The 22,613-nt window shown below is 45.4% G+C and overlaps 3 protein-coding genes across 3 annotated transcripts; all 3 read right to left on the minus strand.

Moving 5' to 3' along the window:
• Window positions 1-3,320: 3,320 nt before the first annotated feature.
• cnot4a (CCR4-NOT transcription complex, subunit 4a) lies at window positions 3,321-11,753 on the minus strand. Its single transcript, XM_030096041.1, has 13 exons — window positions 11,481-11,753; window positions 9,721-9,943; window positions 9,220-9,417; window positions 8,836-8,922; window positions 7,991-8,092; window positions 7,736-7,861; window positions 7,503-7,627; window positions 7,206-7,412; window positions 7,032-7,089; window positions 6,686-6,941; window positions 5,935-6,444; window positions 5,412-5,645; window positions 3,321-5,306 (listed from the first exon to the last, which is right to left on the minus strand). Exons 2-13 carry the CDS (start codon window positions 9,892-9,894, stop codon window positions 4,978-4,980), a joined length of 2,406 nt encoding a protein of 801 aa, XP_029951901.1. The 5' UTR covers window positions 9,895-9,943; window positions 11,481-11,753; the 3' UTR covers window positions 3,321-4,977.
• Window positions 11,754-12,702: 949 nt separating this feature from the next.
• LOC115391568 (pseudouridine-metabolizing bifunctional protein C1861.05) lies at window positions 12,703-16,992 on the minus strand. Its single transcript, XM_030095841.1, has 18 exons — window positions 16,914-16,992; window positions 16,711-16,825; window positions 16,462-16,636; window positions 16,262-16,373; window positions 15,745-15,851; window positions 15,484-15,610; window positions 15,208-15,328; window positions 15,008-15,093; window positions 14,692-14,828; window positions 14,549-14,608; window positions 14,410-14,473; window positions 14,236-14,330; window positions 14,030-14,158; window positions 13,799-13,913; window positions 13,593-13,730; window positions 13,242-13,408; window positions 13,054-13,136; window positions 12,703-12,898 (listed from the first exon to the last, which is right to left on the minus strand). Exons 1-18 carry the CDS (start codon window positions 16,990-16,992, stop codon window positions 12,703-12,705), a joined length of 2,106 nt encoding a protein of 701 aa, XP_029951701.1.
• Window positions 16,993-17,719: 727 nt separating this feature from the next.
• LOC115391673 (interleukin-17 receptor A) lies at window positions 17,720-21,737 on the minus strand. The gene is made up of 11 exons (XM_030095985.1): window positions 21,543-21,737; window positions 21,414-21,435; window positions 21,149-21,286; window positions 20,957-21,075; window positions 20,755-20,875; window positions 20,486-20,533; window positions 20,246-20,403; window positions 19,594-19,668; window positions 19,440-19,509; window positions 19,219-19,317; window positions 17,720-19,134 (listed from the first exon to the last, which is right to left on the minus strand). Exons 1-11 carry the CDS (start codon window positions 21,639-21,641, stop codon window positions 18,305-18,307), a joined length of 1,779 nt encoding a protein of 592 aa, XP_029951845.1. The 5' UTR covers window positions 21,642-21,737; the 3' UTR covers window positions 17,720-18,304.
• Between the last annotated feature and the right edge of the window lie 876 nt (window positions 21,738-22,613).

Consider the following 22,613-nt stretch of genomic DNA (forward strand, 5'->3'; position numbering starts at 1 on the left):
CATTTTGAAGCCCTAATGTTCAAAAGCATCTTCATGCTTTTCAGTAAATCCACTCAACTGACTTCAGTAAGTCATAAATGCATTTAAGAATTTGTCCTCTAAAGGATTAAAATGTCCTTATTTCTTCAGCAAACAAACACAAGGTCAGCTCCCATTCAAATTCCTGAAATACCTAAAGGACACATTTCTGCAGCTGGAAGGTAAATCGAGAGAAAACATGCTGAATCAAATGCATGTCTCATCTCTCTTTGAGCCAATAGGTTTAATTCCTTTAATACATGTATTATTTTTCAAAATGTTATGCTCTTAAAGTTTTCTGTATCCGGGATTTTGCTGTGGTGATCATTCATGTTTTTGTTCCTCCTCCCGGGACGTCCATCTCATCCCGTGTCTTTGCCTTTCCCGGCTCCCGAGCCACTGCAGCGCCTGTGCCCTCTGCACGTGCCCTCCTACTGTAGCTGCAGTCCTCAAGGAAAGCCAGACTTCAGCACTTTACCCCAACGAACCCCCGCAGAGGACGCCTCTGAGTGAGGAGGAGCGCGAAAACACTGCCGCTTTATCTCCAAAACTCAGCCTCAGAGTGGCGTCTGTCTGCGGGTAAAAGCACTCTGCAGGAGGACGGGCTGAGACATGTGGAGGACGGACGTCCCGAGCCCGTCCCGGACCTGCCAATATGGCCGCTGAACAGACATCTTGAATTCCCTCTAACCTCATCTGCTTCGCGGTTCGCCCTCGCTCCCCTCATCTTCCCACAGCGCCTCATGATAATGAGCATGAATATGCAGGTTCAGCAAAGCAAGCGAATCAATACACCGATCATTAAGTCTGACATGCTTTTCAGGCAGTTTCTGTGCCAGTCCCCTCCCAGCACAGCAGCAGCAGCAGCAGAAAACGAAGAAAAAAACACTTTAAACTCCTGAGTTATTTTCTGTGGCTGTGGAAAATAAACAGATGCTATTCTTGAATACGTCAGGCGTGCATCATCATGAAGACCCCTCCACTATATGTGTGTGTGTGTGTGTGTGTGTGTGCAGTGGAGATGCATGTGTGTTTGTTGGTCCTGAAACCCTCTCAGCAGAGCGGCCCCCCTCCCTCTGAGCTGCTGCTGACTCATTGTCACAGCCCCTGAATCTGCTGCCTGCCTGCATTATTTACACACTCACCTTCCTCCGCCGGTGCCTCCTCAGCACCTGGAGCCTTCGGAGGGGGGCATCGCCCGCCATCTGCGGCTGTTTGTTACAAACCCACTCGTGTCCAGGCGGAGGGCCGACACAAATCGGTTGAATGACAAAAGATTAAACAATACAGGTTTGGTTGATTCACCCCTTGTGGATTAAAATGATCACACTGAGCAGATTTTTACAGGAAAAAAAAAAAAAAAAAACTTTAATCTGCTTCTCATGAACAGACTGAGCCGATCAAGCGAAAGTGCTGATGGGTTTTCACACACTGACTCATTTATGAGTCTGTAGATGGTCGAAATATGGCAAACCAGATGGGACGATATGGAAATAGGCTGTAATTCTATCATTTATTTTATGACATTTCCTGCTGTAGCTTAAGGTTAGGATGAGGTTATATTAAAAAAAACAAAAAAAAAAACAACAAAAAAACCCTCAAATTTATTGTGAAGAATTTCTACAACTTCACAAGTAATTCAGCCTTGGCTGCATCACACTGAAACTGATCGAAATAAAGACATTGATCAAAATAATAAACCCAAATATCTCTGTGCTGGGCCTTCTTGGCCTGGTGGGAGAGAGTTGAAGTCCAGCAGAGGCAACAATGAATCTAAACCTTCTAGAATTCCTCACAGGAGTTCTTTGAGTTCAGAAGTCCAAGCAGATAGAGTTTCTGTCCCGGTTTATAAAAGACGACTGAAATCAAAAAACTGCAAATCTCCTGCTCCAGATCTGTGTGTGTGTGTGTGTGTGTGTGTGTGTGTGTGTGTGTGTGTGTGTGTGTGTGTGTGTGTGTGTGTGTGTTGACATCTGCATCGATGTAGGTTTTAATGTGTTAGAGGATTTTTGGCTCAGGTGGAGTAAAGTGTCTTTAGTGTCTTTAAATCCACTCATGTGTGTTTGGGCGTCACAGTTCCAACACAATAAGGAGCCTCAGTTTAGTGTTTATTCCCTAATAGTTTGCATTTCTTAAGTCAAATCCATCATTAGCCATAAAACAATAGAAATAGCTTGATTGTTTGAATGTATAATGCAAACAACAGAGAGGAGCTACTCTTGACTTATTCCATCTGTCAGTGGTTCTAAAGCTCTGCAGGACCTTTGAACCCACAAAACCTCTCAGACGATTCTTCTTGTAGCATTTTACTTTCATCCTTTAGATTTGTGGAATTTTACAGTTTAAAAATGGATCAAAATTATTTCAATTTTGATGGGACATCTTTTTGCTCCTCATCCAGTCGACGAAGGCTTGATGTATGAAGATTTTCATCAGTATGATATTGTGATAAATGTAAAGGTGGAAACAAATGAAGACAAAATGTCCTGTCATCCAGACAACAGCACAGTCGTTCACTAAAATCAATTCAGAATAAAATAAATGAATCCCAAGGGAAAGTTTTTGGAAAATCTGATGATACCTGATTACCATGGAAAAAAACTACACAAGCACAGGGAGAACATGCAAGCTCTGCACCTCATCAGGAATAACACATTTTGTATGCAGCTTCCCACAAAAGGATAAATAATCCAGCGGCTGATTCGGTTGACCGAGTGTGCACACAGAGAGCACAGTGTGCGAGTTTTCACTGCACTGCTCGCCTCTGCTGCAGGTATCTGCTGCTGCATTGGCCAAGGAGAGCGGAGAGCTGCAAACTGAAGGACAGGGAAAGACATGCATGCTCTGCAGGAAGCGGCCGGACGACACTGAAAACACAGAGACGCCCAAATGAAGCCTGTCACTCAGGACTCTGACCTGCAGACGGGCTTTAATAATCACTTAAAAAAATAAAGCTAAGAAATCCATTTTGTGTATGATTCAATCAGTGTGTGAGGATGAAGTGCAGTGTCTGTGTCACCTTGTGTGTTGGACTGAAGTTTGACTGCAGAGCTTCATCACTGACAGAAAGTGGCGCGCCCCCTAGTGGAGGATGTCAGAACAACTGAAGTGATTTGCAGTCGTGTCCTTCTTGCCGTTATGAGCGTTTTGATGGTGAGTAGCCGAGAGTTGTGAGGATGTGAGGACAGGACAGCAGACACACACACACACACACCGGCTCAGTTTTCAGTTTTATTTAAGGTTCATTTTTCCAGACCTGCAGAGGACAGTTCACTTCCTTTAAGCGCCTCAATTATTTTTTACTCGTAACATTGTGTTAAAACCCACTGTATGACTCTGTGTTGGCTTCTCCTGGATGACTTTGTTCATTTTTGTGAATACTGTTACATAGGGAACAGCAGGAGGGGGAGGGGAAGGGGAGGGTGGGGTGGGAGGGGAGGGGTAAGAGAGAGAGAAAGAGACCGAGCGAACACAGATCAGAATTAAGACTTCAAAAAGAAAAAAACAAACAAAAAAAAAAAGGCGGTGGTCGGAGAGGTCGATCTCGAATCCTAATGGCTGAGAGCTCCTTAAAATCACTACTACAGTACTTCAGTTCGTCTTACAGCACCTTTCCTCGTGTGACGCGCGCTCACGTACGGTTGCCGAAGTCACATACAACGTTGCATATTTTTCAGCAGTCGCTGACGCTCCCCTCCCACTCGCTGCAGCTCCTTTCTCTCGTCTGTCCGTGTTAAGGCCTCGTTCAAGCCCTCGTGGGACCTGTTCACCCTTTTTAACTACCCTCGTTAGTAGCCTCCTCCGTTTAGTCGTCGTCCTACCTATGTGGTGGCCGTCCATGTTAGGGCTAGCTATTGTAGGTACCACACAGTGGCACTGTGAGTAAGAGTCTAACCCTAGTGCTCAGGATGTGTGCCACGATCTCCCAAAGCCCTGGCTCCCTGCGGCGAGGCTGTGCTCTATTCCTCTGATACAGAGGTTCAGCGAAAATCTTTTCCCTCCGGCGGGACGGGGCGCCCCCGGCGAGGGCCCCCGCACTGGAGAGAAGGTGAGCCAAGTGGCCTCTTGAAGCGGGCCATCTGTGTCCCTACCTGACAGGGAGCCCATGCATAGCCTGTGCCCTCAACTCCCCCGGTGTCGTCTGCACTCCGTCTCCGCCAGTCAAATCTCAGCTTGCTTTTCAGTACGATTATCGACTTTTTTTTTTGTTTGTTTGTTTTGTTAAAAAGAATTTTGTTTTCCTTTAAGCCCACTCCGGAAAACGCCAGGTGCCAACCCCTCTCCTCTCTCTCTCTCTCTCTTCGCGCTCAGCTGTAAGGGTTAACCGTTTCACAGTCTTCTGTTAAGAGTGGGGGGGATGAGGGTCTTTGGGGCAAAGCTTCAAAGAGCAGATTCACAGCTTGCTTTCAATCCTCGGAAAAAAAAAAAAACTAATCATGACTTTCACTTTCAAAAACACAAATGTTGCTCATGCTTAATCATTAGTTACTTGTATTTTTTTTTGTTTTAAAAAAAGAGACCTCACTTCAGCTAATTTGTTTCTTTGCCAGTTTGTGGAGTTAACTCTTGTGTCACCGCTGGGCGCTCGATGCTATACTGAGTCTTGTGCTCTCCGTTAGACAGTAAGCTACACGATGAACCTCGCACGATATGCCCAGAACTAGGTCTAGAGGAGTGGTGATGGCAGCAGACAGAAGGGTTCTGACGACGCGTGTGCCACAAACGAAAACAAAAACAAACAGGCCTTCGAGAGGAGACGAAAAGGAAGGAGGAAGAGAAAAAGAAGAAAGCATGTCTGTTACTTTGTTAATTTTTCATACTCTGCAGATTGGTGTGTATTGCGATAAGGGGGCGGGGGGAGGGGGGCGGGTGGGGGCAGGATGAGTGGGTATAAAGTGATGGTGGCGGTGGTGGAGGGGGGGTTGGGGAGGGTGGATGGGTGTCTGCTGTAGTCTGTGTTCAGTGGCGGTCCACGGCGGCACTCTGTAGCAGCTCTGTAGTGGGCTGTCCCGGGGGTCTGAAGGCGGTCTGGAAGCCGGGGGGCGGGGAGTGGAAGTGGCTGGCGGGGTTGGCTGTGGGAGGGGGCAGGTAGGGAGCCCAGTCGCTGGTGGCTCTGTGGTGGAGGGGGAGGTGGGCGTCGAGGAGGCCGCTGTGGAGAGGCTGGGGGGTGGGCACCGCGGAGCTGGCAGGACCGTCCATCTCTGTGAGCGCCTGCAGGGACTTGAGCCAGTGTGGTGGGTTGTCGTCCTGGAGACAGTCTAAACTGCTGCCTGCCGAGGCCGGGATGCCTGAGGGGGCGTCACGGGAGAGACGGCAGAAAAATACAACACCGTGAATATCTGACAAACCAGCGTTCAGGCTGAACAAAGACTTCTGATCTGACGCTATCGTACCTGTGATGATAGCAGGATCCATCCAGCTGGCTGTGCCGTCCCAGCTCAGGCTGTGTGTCATGCCCGTCGGCCCCGCCGGCCCACCGATGTGGTTAACACTGTTGGAGGATGAGGAGGATGAAGAGGAAGAGGAGTTTGGGAGGCCTCCGAAGTTGATATTGATGTTGGGCAGGAGAGCTCTCAGGCCGTCTTGCCACTCTTTCACATTTAAGCCGTCTATAGAGCCACTGTTTTCTGCAGGAGGGAGAGAGAGAGGGAGAAAGAGAGAGAGAGAGAGGACAACATGCCGGTCAGGCGTCTGCTTGTTTTGATCACACACTAGTGGTGGACTGCAGAACTGCATCTCCTTCCCTCCCTGACAATCAATAAAAGCTGATCAAAACAAGTGTGGCACCGACAAGTGGCGGCGTACATACAACGTGACATTAAATAGCGACATTATGCAACACGTCTAATCTGCTTCAACGCGCTGTGCTTCCGCAGGGCGGGGGGAAAGTGGCACAGTGACCCTGGCGTCTGGTACCTGAGATGGGGATCCCGCCCAGCCCTGTGCTGTGCTGAGGGGGCAGATTCAGGTCCAGGATATTACTGTGTGAGGCAGCACTGGCTGAGTGGTTCAAGTGTGTGAGGTTGTTCCGTGTTGGGACGCCCATCCAGGGGTGTCTGGCGGCCGGCGGCTGCTGCTGCTGCTGCTGCTGACTGGCCTGGCTGTTGTGGCTGCCGGGGAAACTGAAGGAGCTGTAGATGGCTCTGTGGTGGAGCTGGGGGAGGCGTGGCAGGCCGCTGGGGAAGTGGTGCGAGGCGCCGGGATTGGAGGGGGGCAGGCCGGGACCGTGGCTGCTCCCCTGAGGGAGGGGGCCCGGGGACGAGGGGCTCGGGTCCTGCACTGACAGCTCTTTCTCTATAAGGTCGGCCAGGGCCTTGCGGGTGACGTCGAAGGGGTCGAAGCCCAGGTCGTCATCCTGCTGTTTGCTGGATGAGCCGAACCCGAAGGCCGCCTGCCAGTCTGTGGAGGAAGACACCGGTATTGTGTCTGGGAGGAAGGGAAAACGGTGCAAAGAAAAAGAAGAGTTGAGTTACGACAGTCTTAATTTGTCTACTGAAATTACAAAGCCTACAGCTGACACCTTATTTGAACCTCAACTGGAAGCTATCTAACAGTTATTGGAGGCATAATGAAAACAAATATTCCTCATACTGTAGTTTCAAGCAAAGATTTGCTTCAAAGTCACAGATGAAAGCAGCAGTCAGGATGAAGCAGAACTCCACGGTACCTGATGTGAAGAGGCTCTGTGGTTCGGGTGTCATGGGCCAGTCTGAACTGCCTCGGGGGGAGCTGGGGAAGGGGGGCAGGCCGGCGGGGAGGGGGTTAGGATGTCTGAAGTTACTGTTGTCTGAAAAGAGGGACTGGGATTCTGCTGCGGCGCCCTCGAAAGGCGAGCGGGCTGTGAGGTCTGACATGCTGATGGGCACCACCAGACTGGGCTTGGTTAGACCCGGGGGAGGGGAGGGGGAGTCACTGGTGGGCATCTACAAAAAAAAAAAAAAGATTTTTGAGTCAGAAATGATCCTTTTGAGTGAGAATCACGTGAATAAACGTGTGGCTGGAGGTGACGTTACCTGTTGCAAAGCCTCTCCGTTTACCATGGCCATTGTCTCTGAAGGTTTGTCACTGGGACTGAAGGCGTGAAATGAAAGAACGTATTAAGAGAAAACACTGACACACATTGAGACGTGTCCCCTGGGGAGATGGAAACTTGTTTTTTTTTTCTTTTTTTCTTTTTGCTGTCTCACCTGTTACTGTCACAGTTAGAGGAGAAGGGGGACAAGGCAGTACACTGGCCAGGACCCAGCTCTGTTTCTAGCCCATCTGAAGCGTTAACTTCTTGGTCTAGATAGTCGAGTAGTGGAGGGGACTTGCGGTCTTCTGAAAGCCCGTTAGCCAGTTTGCTATGCCCTGACAGCGTCGGCCACCCATCTTTACCATTACTACTGTTGGTTCTGTTAAAGCACAGGACAAATCAGACACGATTAATCTGTGAATATGTGGAAGAAAAAGAACAGAAGATGTGAGAATCAATACAAACAAACCTCTGTGTGGAGTTGGATTTACTCTTTGACTTCTCTGTTCCACATGCTGGAGGTTGTAGAAAGCTAGGGTTTATTTTATAGAGGTCTTGGAGGAGTTTCTGCTCATACTCTTGATGCTTTCCCGCCTGAGGGAGGAGAGAAAAAAAAAAAAAAAAAACCCCGACAATCTCAGTCGACAGGAATCCTTCAACAGAGATCAGTGCCCAGCTTCAGGGAAGAGAAAGAGTTTTTACCTGCATCTCCTCTTTAGTAAAGCTAGCGGCTTCATCACCCAACTCATGTAGATACATACAATCGGGTTTGGGACACTGCATACTTTTGAGGAAGTAACTGCAGTACTTTGTTGTGCCTAAAGAAGCCTGTAAGACAAAGACAGCATCTATAAAAATGAGCTTACACACAATTCAGCTCATTCAAATTTCAGAGCCTATTATACACAAGATCGGCATTGAAATAAGTGAAGAAACCCATCATGGTTAAGTTTTCACCTTGAGTGTTCTGCCATCAACAACCACATTGTTCACACACTGTATTGCTCTCAGAGCGTCTTCAGAGCGGATGTAAGTGACGTAAGCGCTGGCACTTGGCCCCTGGCGAAAACAAACAAACATTCAAAGTACATATGCAGGTAGATGTACTGCAGCTGTTTATGGTCATTAAAGGTCTTGTTTACATGAGAGGGATCAGCAGGAAAATTACTTTTCTGTTTCAGAGAGGTCCCACATGCAGCTGGCATCATATCGACAATAAAGGCATAAACACGGCAATATTGTAGTTTGCATGTTCGGCCACTAGTTGGCGATGGTTTTATTTTGTAGTGCGCCCACATCCTCATGTGCACAGAAACTGTATGATGTAAACATTCAAGCTGTGTTTAGCGGGCCTCCTCTGGTATCTTACAGGCATCCTGTACATATTAAAAAAATGTGTCTCCAGATAAATATGCAATGAAAGAAAAACTTGTTTGAGAAGCACTATTAAATTCAAAAACAAAACACTTGTTGTCCTCATATTCACAAATGTGTAGAAACACTATTGGCTGCAACCACAGAGAGCATGTGCAGTACTGTGCATTTCAGAAAAGTGGCATGTTTTGTGTTTGAATGGAGACAGAGGCAGCAGACGCTGCGCCCTGTGCCGCTTTCACACACCTGCATCACTGTTTTCGAGTAAACTAGCAGCCAGAAGTATATGGAAGTTCACTGGGTTCATTTGAAAATGTTGTCATGTAAACAAGGCCTTGGTCAATATTCAAACTTGCATCCTGGCATTTTGTTCCACTGGCAGGATTTTAGAAGTTAACTTGTTACGAGTAATAAGAGGAATCCCGTACCTGTGAACCTGCGTAAGATGTGCTGTTGTTGATGACCACTTTATGGATTTTCCCAAACCTCCCAAAATACTCTGGTCGTTTTAGGACCTGTGTGTAAAAACACATAAAAGTCAGACAAAGTTTTCAGTTTTACTGAGTCACATTTTATTCACAGGACTACAAAAACTGAAATTTGGAGGAATCTCAAACATCCGCCCTGTCAAAATATAGTAAATTATCGCATATATGTGGATGTCAACCAGGATAAGAGAAATCTAGCAGTTTGTGCCTTCACTTTGTCAGCCACTGCTGGGTTTGCTTCAAAATCAAACAGCGTGCGTTCCAACACTCCTGTGTCACAGGTAGCACAAGTCACTGAGCCTGTCAGCGGTGACAGTTACTCACCTCCGGGTCGGCGAGTCGCTGCGAGAGCCCCACCACAAACACCAGGTTTCTCTGGACCACTCTGACGCTGGCCAGATGCTTACGGTTTTCTGTCACCTTCTGCTTCTTCTCGTTCTGTTTCTGCTTCTTTTCGTTCTTTATCCTTTGAATCTCCTCCTGTGACAGGGGCTTGTACACAGCAGGGTCCTCTGGGTACGGCTAGGCAAAACCACACACGTAATTTAGTCACAACCCGAGATACCAAATATTTAACAATATAGTTTGAAACATCTGGACAGGAGTGCAACTGAAACCTCCAGGTCTCCACAGACAAAAGTGAACCCATAAATTACGATGGCAGAATGTTTTGTCTATCCAGCTAATTGGAGGGAACGAAACAGCGGTTTCTTCAACCATATTAAAGTTTAGCCACTCAAGATCATCGTTCACTGTTCTGGAAACCATCAGCCTATTGTTCTGCGAGTTTAGTTGATGTCACATCCTCGCTATCTTTCCCATCACCTTTCTGCAGGCGGGACAGAGGCCATTCTCATCTGTGCGGATGCGGTGCCAACAAAAGCGGCAGATCTGGTAGCCACAAGTGCAGGGGAAGAAATTGACGTCATCAATCTCCAGTGGTTCCATGCACAGAGGGCACTCCATGGGGTCGTCCTTCATTTCAGGGCTATGGGACATCCTATGGCGCAGCAAGGGTGAGCACTGAAGCTGGTCACAGAGCACAGGGCTGTACAGACATGAGGAAAAAAAAACACTATAAGAGCACTGTCCCGGCAGCATATAAACAATAACACACGACAGTAATGCAATTTGTTATCTCCACTCCTATCTAAAATCTGGATGGAACGGTTATTGGCTACAAGATCATGCTCAGATAAACATTTATGTATAGGTCTTTGAGAGTTCATCAAATCCACATCACAATCAAGTGCAATACACATTTCTGTATAGAGCGGCCTACAAGTCACTTTAAAAGATTTCTTGACCCTTTCTTTGTTTGTGTTGTATAAGCACTGTATTGCAGAGTTGTTTTGATATTATGTGCCCCGAAACAGAGACTGCATCAAACACAGTGGAAATAGACACAATTTGAAAGCTTAGATAAATGAACTAGTCAGAACAGCTTTCAACAAGGATTCGGACGAGCAATGCATTATGAAGACCGTTTTCTGATTCCTCAACACATTTCTAAAGTCACCTGATTTACTGCCCAGGTAAACTGTGGGTTTCATTTTCAATGATGATCAAAACACAGATGTATTACAGTAGTCGCAAGAGCTGGGTATTACATTCGGCTGCACTAGTTTCCGCAAGGTGTGCCTAATAACACAAACCAGTCGACATCATAAAAAAAAAAAAAAAACCGAGAGAAAAACAGAACTCATAATAGCTTAGTGGTAATGCGGATGTTGTGGTGTTTTTTTCATGCGCTGACGTTACTTGACACAGTATTTCTCTGTGGCGTCCATCATGAATTACACCAAACTGCGTTTATTTACAGCTGGATCGCCTGTCGAGAGCAGAGAAACACCAGTCTGCTTTGTACGTGACAACACTGCAGCCAGCAGACGACAAACCCAGATTGATTAAAAAAAAAAATCCTATGCCGCCAAGTCGAAGGAGAAGAAATGCCACCGGTTTAAGACAACTCGTTTTGACAATGATCTGGCACATACATGAGTGTCGCGGTGTCGCCGGTAAAGTCGTGTACGGATCCAGGAGTTAGCCAGCCTGGTAACTTTAGCTGCTCTGTCTCCTGGATCGTTCGTTATGACAGACTATCGACTGACGCTTGGCTAAGCTAACATTAGCCCCGGGTTGGTAAAAGAAGCCGGTCCGGCCAATAGCCAGAATCCAGTGGCGACTGTGAAATTAATCACCAAAGCTAAGCACACGGGAGTTGTCATTAACTCACTACCAATGCTTTAATGGAGCGTGTGACACAAAGCGGTGATTTCTCCCACTCAGAAAGTGACAGCTTGCTTGATGCTAGACGCTCGCCGCAGCTAGCATGCTACACGTCCAGCAAAGTGGACGAAGCTTACGTCGCGGCCTACACAAGCTAACACTGCACTGGAGACAAGTTATAAACACCTGACACTGCTCCAATAACGTTCGTTACACATGGACAGTAGCTCAGGGAGTCTGGTGAGACTCCACAGAGGGTCAATCAAACTGCAAGCGGTACAACAACCTTTATTTATTGAATTACAGCGGGGTCTGTTAGCCTGGCTAGCAGCCCTGCTAACGTTAGCGTTACTTACCCTGTCCGTATTTAGCTTAGGATTCCACTCCAAGGGAGTCACTCCAAATTGGGCGGGGACTGCGAGCCAACGTATCTAAAATGTCAAAATTTCTATAAACGGCTGCCTAAGATAACAGTAGCTGTGCTGTTCTAGTGTAACTAAAAGGCTGTAGAGATGTTTTGCCCCTTTCTTTCCTTGGTATTGTGGAGACAATTTACGCTCAAACCACCATCTTAGCTAGCATTATAGTAGGGAGGAGGGAACGAGGCAAGTATTCACAGCCGGTGAGTCTGCGCAGAAAAACAGGTGCATCATGGGAGATGTAGTTTATAGCTCATAAAACTGGAGGCCTACATAAGATGAAGTAAGGCAAGAAATACAAACACAGCAACATCATCATCATTGCAACAAAAATATTTAATATTTTATTCTTTATTAGGGTGTCAAGCATATCAGGGGCCACACACAAACTCCCAATTTAATTTTGAGTGGGCCAAACGTGGCAAAATCATCCAATAAAAACCTCTAAATGTTAACTTTTAAGTTTTTAATTTGCTGTGGTGCAGATTATATGTGATTAAAAAGTTAATATTTTAAAAAGAAATTATCATTGAAGATGATTATGAAATCATGCACATTTTAATGATCCCTTCTGGTCCAAAAACAGTGAAATGTTTCAAAAACCCCTCCTGCAGCACTTGCTTTATGCATGTTTTTACAAATTCACCCTGACAGTATGACTTGAAGCCAATGCTAGTTTACACACAACGATGTAGTTTTCATGTTGATATCTCAGCTCGGGTCTCAGTGTTGTGTTGTGTCCACTATTGTCAGGATTTCTTATTTAATCAGTTTTCTTTGAAATCTGTACAATTTGCTTGGTGCTTTGGTAGGCTGGATTGGAACCTCTTGCAAGCCGGTTTTGGTCCATGAGAGCTATGTTTGACACCCCTGGTTTAATACATCGATTGGCCTTTGAAGTTTTCATTTTTAATGAATAATTCACAGATATACGACCAAGTAAATTTTAACATAAAGTCACTTTGGAGATTAGAAATGCTTAGATTCTTATAAAACAATGAAAAACTGTATTAGATTGAAATTTCTGTGACTAGTCATCTTCCTTCTTTCATTCACACGTTCATCTTTAATCAACTGTCTACAAGAATCCAAAAGCAAACATTAAACTTATAAAAAAAAAAAAAAAAAAAAAAAAAAATCAGAAAAAGAGTTTGACTTTTTAATCCTTCCACACTATCCTGGGTGTGGGCCAGTTCTGAGCGTGGATTTTCGTGGGGTCCACAGAGTCTAAAGTGAGTGTTGGGGCAATAGGGTGGGGTGAAGCCAGGGACATCTTTGCAGCCAGGAGTCCCATCCGGACGCAGCAGTCTGTGTCCCGGCCCTGGAGAATCCCTGCCATCAAGGCACCTGCCAGACTGCACACAGAGGCACAGTGTTTGAATCACAACTTGAGGAGGTGATAAAGAGGTCATAGATGGCAGAAAATAAACAGCAGATGAAGCAGTAGCAGGGGAGGTTTGGAGAAAGAAATTGAAAAAGGCAAAGGGAAGAGATAGAATTTTTTTCTCACCTATCCCCAGCTCCTGACACATTCATCGTCTCTTCTGAGGTCACACTGAGTGCCGGGTAGTGCAGAGCGCACAGCCTCCGCTGCTGTGAACACAAGTTCATCATCATCATCATCATCATCATCATCATCATCATCATCATCATCATCATCATCATCATCATGATGGAGTGACACAGTCTGAGACTTACCCTCTTGTGTTTCCTCGGCTGCAGGTTCACCGTTCCCGCATCGTGTTCTCCACACAGTAACACCCCAGAAGCCCCGAGAGTCACCACCACACAGTGCAGATGCTCCAGCAGGGGGCGTGAGAGAGCCACGGCGACAGCCAGCATCTCGTCGAGGGTGCTTGGCAACCCTGCCACATGATGAACCACATCCCCAGTCACCATCACACAGTCCGCATTCTTCACAAGAACTCACAAACCCGCTGTGTAACGGCTGTGGGTGTGAACCTGTCTCCAACAGCATGAGACAGAGGAAAAACAGAGAAGGGGAACCACAGCATAACCATCAAAGACCCGTGGAAAGGCAGGCTTTACCTTCAGGAGTTGTGACGCCAAGCATTTTATTCATGGTGCTCAACTCTGCCAGGTTTGGGGATGAGTAGGACAGGGACTTCCAGGCGTCCGAAAGAAACGGCTTGCATGCCTTATCTGAATCCGTGGGTTCGTACCAAACTGCCAAACATACAGAGAGAGCATTGTAACAAACGCAGTCCGAGCTACTGTGCACATTCATTCCTCACCATTTACACTGTGCTTTGCAGCAACAGAACAAACGTAGTTGATGGTGGCGGCTGGGATGTTTCCATCCAGACACACGAGGGTGGCTGACGAAATCTGCTCCTCAAACTGCGACACCTACAAAAAAAAGAAACAAAAAAACAAATTATCAACATGTAATTTGAAGGCTGCACTGCTTAAGTATCCTTTATTATACTTTTACTGTCCTGGCAGAATGAATAGTCTGAACTCACATATTGTTCTGTGATTTGCTGATGAACGTCCATGTCTCCGAGTCCCAGACTCAGTTCTCCGCTCTCAGAGATCACAGCGCAGTAGGTTGCTGTGCTTTGCTCCTCCAGCCTCGATACACCACTGATGTTCTTTACATAAGATATGAAACAATGAAATGTTTAAAGGAGAAGATTTCAGCCTCGCTGTGACGCTGATGTTCACGTACCATATGTTTACAGTAGGAAAACACTGCATCGCTGTTCGAATCAGCGCCAGTAGCTGAAATGAACAGAGGCCTGTGGCCCAGCCTGCTCAGACAGTCTGAAAGAAAAGCAGAAAGACAGATTTAAATCACAGATAAAAATATGCACAGGTGCACAATCGTATCATGAAAACCAACCAGCGATGTTGCGTCCTACGCCGCCAAATGACTGACAGACACTTCCTGGGTTTGTCTGTCCAAACTGAGAAAAACAAGTTTTCTCAGAAGCGAATCTCCTTCATCTATTTTGAGTACACGTGTTGTAAATTGAACTTACATGAAGTGTTTTTGTTTTCCCTTTAGCAATAAAATCCACATTTATTCCTCCAATGACAACCTGCATTAGAACACCATCATACTGGTTCAATTAATGACCGATCCAGCGTTTAGAAAAAGGGAAAGAAAAAGCATTATACTCACTATATCTGATTTGGAGTCTGCTGGGAGTTTTCCTGGACTGTAAGTTTGTTTATTTAGAGTGTTTTCACTCGTCTGCTTTGACAGTGCACATGCTATCTGACTGCCAATCCGAGCATTGTTATGAATGAGAGCAATGTCTTGAGACATGGCGTGTTAAGGACAGTCTGCCTGGAACATACTGTGAGCGTTTATCAGCAACACTTTCAGTCCTCAGGTCCTCTTTTTGCCTCCTCATGTTTCCTTTTTATCATCAAAGCTTTGATACAATCATGTTCATTGTAAAACCTCAGAGATTGTGACTTCTTCTGAAGGATACTGGCTTGGAGGGACTTTCCTTGCGTGAGCTCGTTGACCTTTCGCAGAATGAAGGGCGTCACATCTTTTCCTGTAACACCTGTAGCACTGAAATTATGACAAAGAGAAGAGAAACCAGTCATTTCTCTCTCATGTCACCGACATCATCAAGCATCTCAGTATAGCTGGATGAAATAACACCACGAGAAGGAGCCTCTGTACCTGGCCTCTGTCACTGCGGCCTGTATGGCCTCCTCTATCTCCTGCCCTGCTGCTGCATGCTCCTCTGGGACTGGAACTGCTAACAGGACCCCGCTTTGAAGACCCAGTGACAGAGTGCTTGCTGAATCACCAAAAAAAAAAAAAAAAAAAAAGGATTTCATCAATTATTACAAAAGCATTATAACAAATATGAATGTTGAATAACATAAAAATCTGACCTGAGCTGAATTCAAGCTAAAGTATCATCAGTGTTCAGATATATAAAGTGCTGTATACCAACTAGTTTTGCAGCTTCCTGGGGGTTGCAGACGTGGTATGCAGAAGTGAATCCGCTTTGTGGGGAGAAGAAAGCTGGAAAACTCTTGGATGGTCCATACGTGGCCACACAGACACCCTGTGTCTCCTGTTTAGAGGACAGTAAACCATCAGAGACACAGAAAGTTTACGTTGGGCATCACATCTCAGTTAAAGTGACAAAAGCACTGTTAACACAGTGAAATACAACTTTGTGAAAAATAATGTCTATAATGTACTAACAAGGAACTCCAGAGTGCGGCCGATGTCCAGAATAGACTTGACCCCGGCAGAGACCACAGCGACGGGGGTCCTGCCCAGCTCAGTCAGATCTGCACTGATGTCCAGACCTGGAGGGATGAGAAAAGTCAATTATTAGGTAACTACTGAGTGAGTCTGTAGTGTTGATACCCTTCCTGTTGGGGCATTCCGCTTTTTTTCATGAATCTATAGTGGTGAGCCACTGGTGGGGGGGATTTGAACCAGCAAACTTTCCAAGATTGCGTCATTAATTTCACAAATGCACTACGACTTCTTATTCAAATATGGAAAAGAGTAAGCCGCCTGTCCTGACAGTTTTCATGCTATGAAATATAAAAATCGTTGGATTTATCTGTGAGCAAAAAAGCTGCTCTTTACCAACCAGATCCTGTGTATTCTCATCTCTTTGCAACAAGATCCAGCACGAAGTGAATATTTGAGTCACTTATTTCCAGATCAGTCCACTTCGAGGGACTCTTAGGACGGGATATGAGCTCACTGTTTTCTCCGCCTCTGTGGACTCCTCCGATGCCCCCCGTCACGAAAACATGGATCCCGGCCCTGTGTGCCGCTAGCATCGTTGCTGACACCGTCGTTCCTCCAGAGAGCCCCTGGAAAATGAACACACACTCACAAGAATGCACACAAAAAAAGAACCTGACTGTCGCTGGTAATAAGCTGAAAGCACTCCAGTCTCACTCTGCTAACGACATAGGGCAGATCCCGGCGGGACACTTTCAGGGAGTCCCTGCTCTGGGCCAGGCGGTCCAGCTCCTCTGACGACAGTCCGACGCGGACTTCTCCGTCCAGCACGCCGACCGTGGCTGGAGTGGCTCCTTCTGCTCGCACGATGGCCTCGACCTCCTTCGCTGTCCTGGATAATCAGTTGATGATCAACCGTTAATAAAGTGACATCTGGAACGAAGGCGAGCTGACAGCAGGAACTACCTGAGGTTGTGTGGATAGGGCATGCCGTGCGTGATGATGGTGCTTTCAAGAGCAACCACCGGCTTGTTTTCTGCCAATGCCCGCAGCACAGTGGGGTGAACCCGGAACAGGTCATCTGAGGAAAGACAAACATTCACTGGTTTTAAAATATACATATAGAGCATTTTGTTGATGCTTTGGATATAATGAGAAGGAGCATTTACTGTGTTTTGACAACGTGCTCTGATGAGTCCTGATTCCTCTGCTCCAGATCAGCGTCAAGGCTTTTTTCAGCATCCTCATTCTGATCAGGTTTTTCAGGATAACCTGACAGCAAAGACAAGATTTTATTGACAAGACTTCGCAGCACCAGCAGCCTCGTTACATTTTATTCATACTGCTAAATCACATTTGTTTTCAGATCAGTGGTGACGACTGCCCTCCAGCGTGCTCAGGTGCAGCGTCCTGTTCAACAATAAGAGACTGACTCGCTCTTCTGGTTACTAAAACCAACATTACTATGCAGGATGCAGCATTAAATGGCAGGGAGGTTAAGCCCCTCAGTAACACTGAAGGAAAAAAAGGGACTGCATGATTCTGTTTGCGGCTATTTGGAGGATAACTATACAGGCTAGTATTTATAGTAAAAAAAACTGCAATGGTGCTTAAAAATAATACAGATAACTTTACCTTGTATTTGTTGCAGAGGGGGAAAACAAAACATCCAAAGTTGTATCTGGGCCTTTGGTGTGTTTTCTGCCACAGCAAAGCTCAAGTCTTAGCAGCCATTGTGAAGATTTTCTTTGCTCCAGTTAGTTGGGACAAACTCCCAGCACCCCTCTCCCCTTTCTGAGGCCACCCTCACAAACAGACACCCAAATTCCAGAGCAGGGCTCTCGTTTTCCGTCTCCTACTTTACTGCATTTTCACAACGGAGGCATGTCGTGCGGTACATTCTATAAAAATCAGTGACACATTTGTTGTGAAATTAAAAATAAAAACTCTTTTATTGAACTCAAAGTGTGGGAATATTGCAAAATGACTGCCTCAGATGAACAGACTTAAAGCTGACAAGAATGTAAACAAATCTAGGTGAAAAAAAACAAACAGTGTCAAACTGAAAAGATGTAAGAAAAACTAAGAGACCGTATCAAAGCAAATGCTCATGGTTTGAAGTATGAAAAGGTCCACGAGACACTGAACACAGTCAATTCATGACATGTAAAACAGTGTTTCTGGAGTTAGTACTTACCGTCTGTGGTGAAACAAAAATCTGACAAACTTTGGCCAGAAGGTTAAACTTTGACCCCCACACTGTTGACACAGCCTGAAAGCATCAACCACAGCCCTCTGTGGGCTAAACTCTTCAATCGGTCCTTATAAAAACACACTCTAGATCAATGCAAAAAAAAAAAAAAAACCTAAACATCATAAAGCAGAATTGAAATATGGTACAATTTAAGCATCTGAAATCACTGCATGGCATGCTCATTATTATAAAAACCACTTGATATTTCTATCAATATATTCAGTTACAGTGTTTTCATGTGACTTCTCGATACATCTGGAACATTTCAGGTCTGTAAAATTCTGTTTTGTCTTCAGTGAATCTACGTTACTGTGACTTTACACTCCTGGTAACTGGGACTGAGCTCTGTACACAACATGTGGTCTGGTCTGTGACGGTGATGCTGTGATTACAGGCTGCAGGTGACGTCTCCTCAACGTCCCCGTCCAAACCCTCCACCAACTCATCCTCAAACCACCGCGGATGCTCCAGCTGGTATGTCTGAAAAGCTTCTATGGCCTTCTGCAGGGCTCTGCCTGAGGGGCTCTCAGTGTATCTGTCCTCTGAAACTCCTTCGATCTGCTTCACTCTGCCCGGCTCGTGTTTTTCTGCGTCCAATATCCTGAAGAAAACTTCCTCGAACTGTTTCATCAGCTTGTATCGCACGGCGATTTTGAAAGGCGAAGGGACGTCTTCTTCGGAACAGACGTCATCAAAATAGGCCACAATGTACTTCTGGAACGTGGGGCACTGAATAAAGTGAGGGACCATGAGACTGAGAGACGGGGTGAGCATGTCCCCCACGGGCGAAAGGACGTCCTCTCTCAGAAAGACCGGTTTGTCGCCACACATGGCTCTCCATTTGGCCTGCACGCCCGGAGAGCACAGGATTAAAATTTTGTCCGAAGACCTTTCTATTTGCTCTCGATGGCACTCCAGCCACTGGATGCTTCCCAGGACGCCCAGCCTGGCAGAGTCCAGCCGGTCCAGGATCACCTCAGTGCCGCATTTGGCTGCGAGGAAGGCGCAGAGCTTGAGGACAATGTGTTTGTAGAGAGGATGGTCGCAGGAATAGATGATGAGAACACGCCTCCTCTCCTGGATCTGAATCACGGCTGGCTGTTCTTTGATCGCAGGCGAGGAGAGGGTGAGGGGATCTGACATGCAAATGAAGGGAGGAGTAAATATTACTCGATTAAAGAAAGGCATCTTTCTCATAAGACATAAGTAAGAAGGCAAACCTTTAGTATGGCACGTTCTCCACAGCAGATAAGCAAGGCAGCAACCAGTGAAAATCAGCACGACAGCAGTCTTCACAATCGCAGTTCGGGGTCGAAGATCTACGTTGGGAAAAGTGTTAAAATACACAAACACTTCAATTTAATGTCACTTCGATTATGTTAAAGGTCAAAAGACAATGAGAGATCCATGAGCTGCACATTATTATTGAAATTAAACTCACACAGGCAGTAGTCTACGGGCGTCTTGGGGCCCCAACAGTTGTTTTTGCATCGTAAAAAAAAGGGTTTGATCTTTGAAGAGAGAAACAAAAATCAGCACTTTTTGTTTAGATCTACCAGGTAAATGTGAAAGGTAGAAATTAAAAAGTGCTTCACCGCGATGAACATTTCACATTGTGAGAGCTGCCACAAATCCAAATCAAATGTCACATTCAGGGATGTCCTGTTTTCCTATTAATGAAAAAAAAAAGAAAGCGAAAATGCATTTTGGCATCAAGGCACAGTATGTAATAACTGACGTAAGATGATTTTTATACATTAGATGTCAGCAGTGAGACACTTTAGTACCCAGTTCCTGCAGCACAACACATCGAAATCAATCATGATTCTTTTAATTTGCTCATTTTAGTGCTGTCAGTTTTAATCGCAATTAATCCACTGAGGTCTGCCAATTGAGTCAAAGAAAAGAGCCAGAGGATAAATAGTGTTTTTCCTGACATTGGGACTGATTTATGAGGATTAGATTCTTCATTGCGATTAATCTCAACTTTAAAAAAGTTAATTGTTGACAGCTCTCCATGAATTAATCACGATTAATTGCGATCAATGCGATTAAACTGCGATCAATGCGATTAAAACTGACAGCACTAGCTCATTTATAATTATAATTTATAGCTTTTCTTAAAAAGTATTAAAAATCAGAAATACAGAATTTACTTTTGATTTCTGGACTACAGTGAACCAGTCAAACATACTCATATTCTCACAGAATTAGAAGGGGAAAGACCAAAATAGTTGGTGAATTTACCTTGAAGATATCCCTTGAGTGAAGGAAGTCCTCGCTCTGGATGGCAACCTGGTACCTCTCTGAATGCTTTGCTGTCTCAAATCCCACAATGACTGACAGCTTCTTAGGTTCCTTATCAGTGAGCACAGTAACAGACATGTTGGGCTCCCAGAGACTCCCTGGAGCGACATCGCAAACACACGGCATGTTTCCACACTCAAAAAATTCATAAATAAATGAAAATAAATTAAATAGATTTACCATTTTCCAAACATATCTGGGCCTTTTGGATTCTTGCGTCATCACATCCTGCCCAACACAGAAAATATTACCAAATATCAAACACAGTAGGGGGAAACATCTGGCTGACTTCCTGATTGTGGTTTTTAAACAAATAATCCAGGAGAGAGCTGGTAGATTACACTGAACAGCAGGAGGATTAATAACCAGCAAGTGTCAGTTGCAGCCCTGTGAAAACAATTAAGTGAAAGATCTTAAAACATCTTATTTTCGATCTGCAGGGAACTCACCTGGGATGGCAATGTTCCTGCTAATCCTGTAATGGCCGATACGAGGCTCTGGCAAATTGAAGACGGTCAGTGTGTATTTATGTCCAGGCTCCACCACAACATCATCCAATGAAAACGTCCACTGAAAATAAAGATAAAGAAATGACTGAAACCATGTGAGGTTTGGTTTCCACTGCAACGGCGGACGAATAGTGATAATCACCCTGTTACAATCTGGACTCAGCGTGTGGTTCGTACTGAAGGAAAACTGCACACACACACTTTGATTTGTTCTGTCTTCCACGACATTTATCTGCGAGCCGCGAAGAGTAGAGATGGACACTGTGGAACGAGAAGTCTGCTTAGATTTCGTTTTTTTTGTTTTCACTGCAGGGCAGATTCAAGCATCGCTCACTGTCAGCCTTTATCATCCACGTCACATTCATGACAGGAACCAGTCCGTGCTTGTCCAGTCCAATTCTCGGGCACTCAGGAGGCCATTCTGGACCGGTCGGAGCTCGATCTCGATCGGCGTCCGTCCTCGAGCACCTCTCTGACATTCAGGAAACAGTTGCTGAGTCTCTTTAGTTGAATTTGTTATGAAAAAGCAATGTACATTTGGTAGCATGGAACTAGCAGTTAGAAACTGTTGTCTGCAGTAAATATCTGAACATACTCACCAATGGTGCAGTGGTCCAGACCCTGAGAAACAGATACATACAGAGAGACCTTATTTCACGAAGCCATCTGTAATCTGTGTCATTTAATTCAAACAGAACTGACTGTATATTTGTTCGTGAACTCCTCACCGGTCGGCTGCAGTCCACGTCCCGTTCCTCCATCCTGAGAGAGGACGACAAGGTGAATCCAGCAGCGAGACAAACACAGGCAACATAAACACAGATCATAGTGGGGCAAATCTTCAAAATACGAGAGGAAATGAGTGAAATCCTGCAGTGGAAATAAGAGAGACAGAGCGATTAAAAAATCATCCAGCTGTGTAATGGTTGCTCTGTAGTTTGCTCGAGCAATCAAAGTGAAGGTTTAAGGCAGAATCATTTCAGCTGGTGTGACTTTTCTTTTATCAGATGAAAACATCACAGAACACAGGAAAGAGGCTCTTATCAAATGTGGTTTTTCATTTGCACGAACCGGTGAAATATACACGCTGCAAAACTGACTGAGCTGCCAAAACTAATGTTTTCAGTCACTGCGTGTCTATGTTCTCATATGTGCGTTTGCCCAATCTGGTGAAGTCCTCCTGAAATAAACTGATCACCCTACAATTTCTTTCACTTCATTACTTCTCAGCTCCTGTCAAGAGAAAAGAGTATCGTTACTCTGAAGAAACACCAAAGCACAAAGACATTAAAAGCACCTACAGAACTGTTCATCTTCACTGGAAATCACACTGCTGCACACGGCACGTTCACCAGATAGTATCAGCTCTAGTTTCTTACTAGAAATCAGTTTTGGAAAACAGTCACAAGGGGGCAGCAGTGGGCAAATGTATAGAAATGTTGCATTCACTCATTTATTCCCAACAGCATTTTATCAAACCTCTGGAACCCATCCAGGCTGAGTATGGGTGGAGAGAGACACAATCAACTTCGAATGCAATTTTAAGCTAGTCCAGTTTCAGTGGTGGCCTTAAAGGCCAGTTCAACCATAAGAGGTCTTATATCACTCTTGGCCCCACTGTAACCCCCCCTCATGTGTGATATTAGCCACACATACAGATAACAGACTGAGTACAGACAATCAACACTCAGCGCCAACAGACCCTCCGGGACTTTGACCACTAAAACCTTCAGAGATTCTCTGCTTAGTTAGCGAGGATTAGAACCGAGGGGCAAAAAGCACCTGGGGCTTTGTGATAA

The sequence above is a fragment of the Salarias fasciatus genome, chromosome 7, assembly GCF_902148845.1.
Source record: "Salarias fasciatus chromosome 7, fSalaFa1.1, whole genome shotgun sequence".
Lineage (NCBI taxonomy): Eukaryota > Metazoa > Chordata > Actinopteri > Blenniiformes > Blenniidae > Salarias > Salarias fasciatus.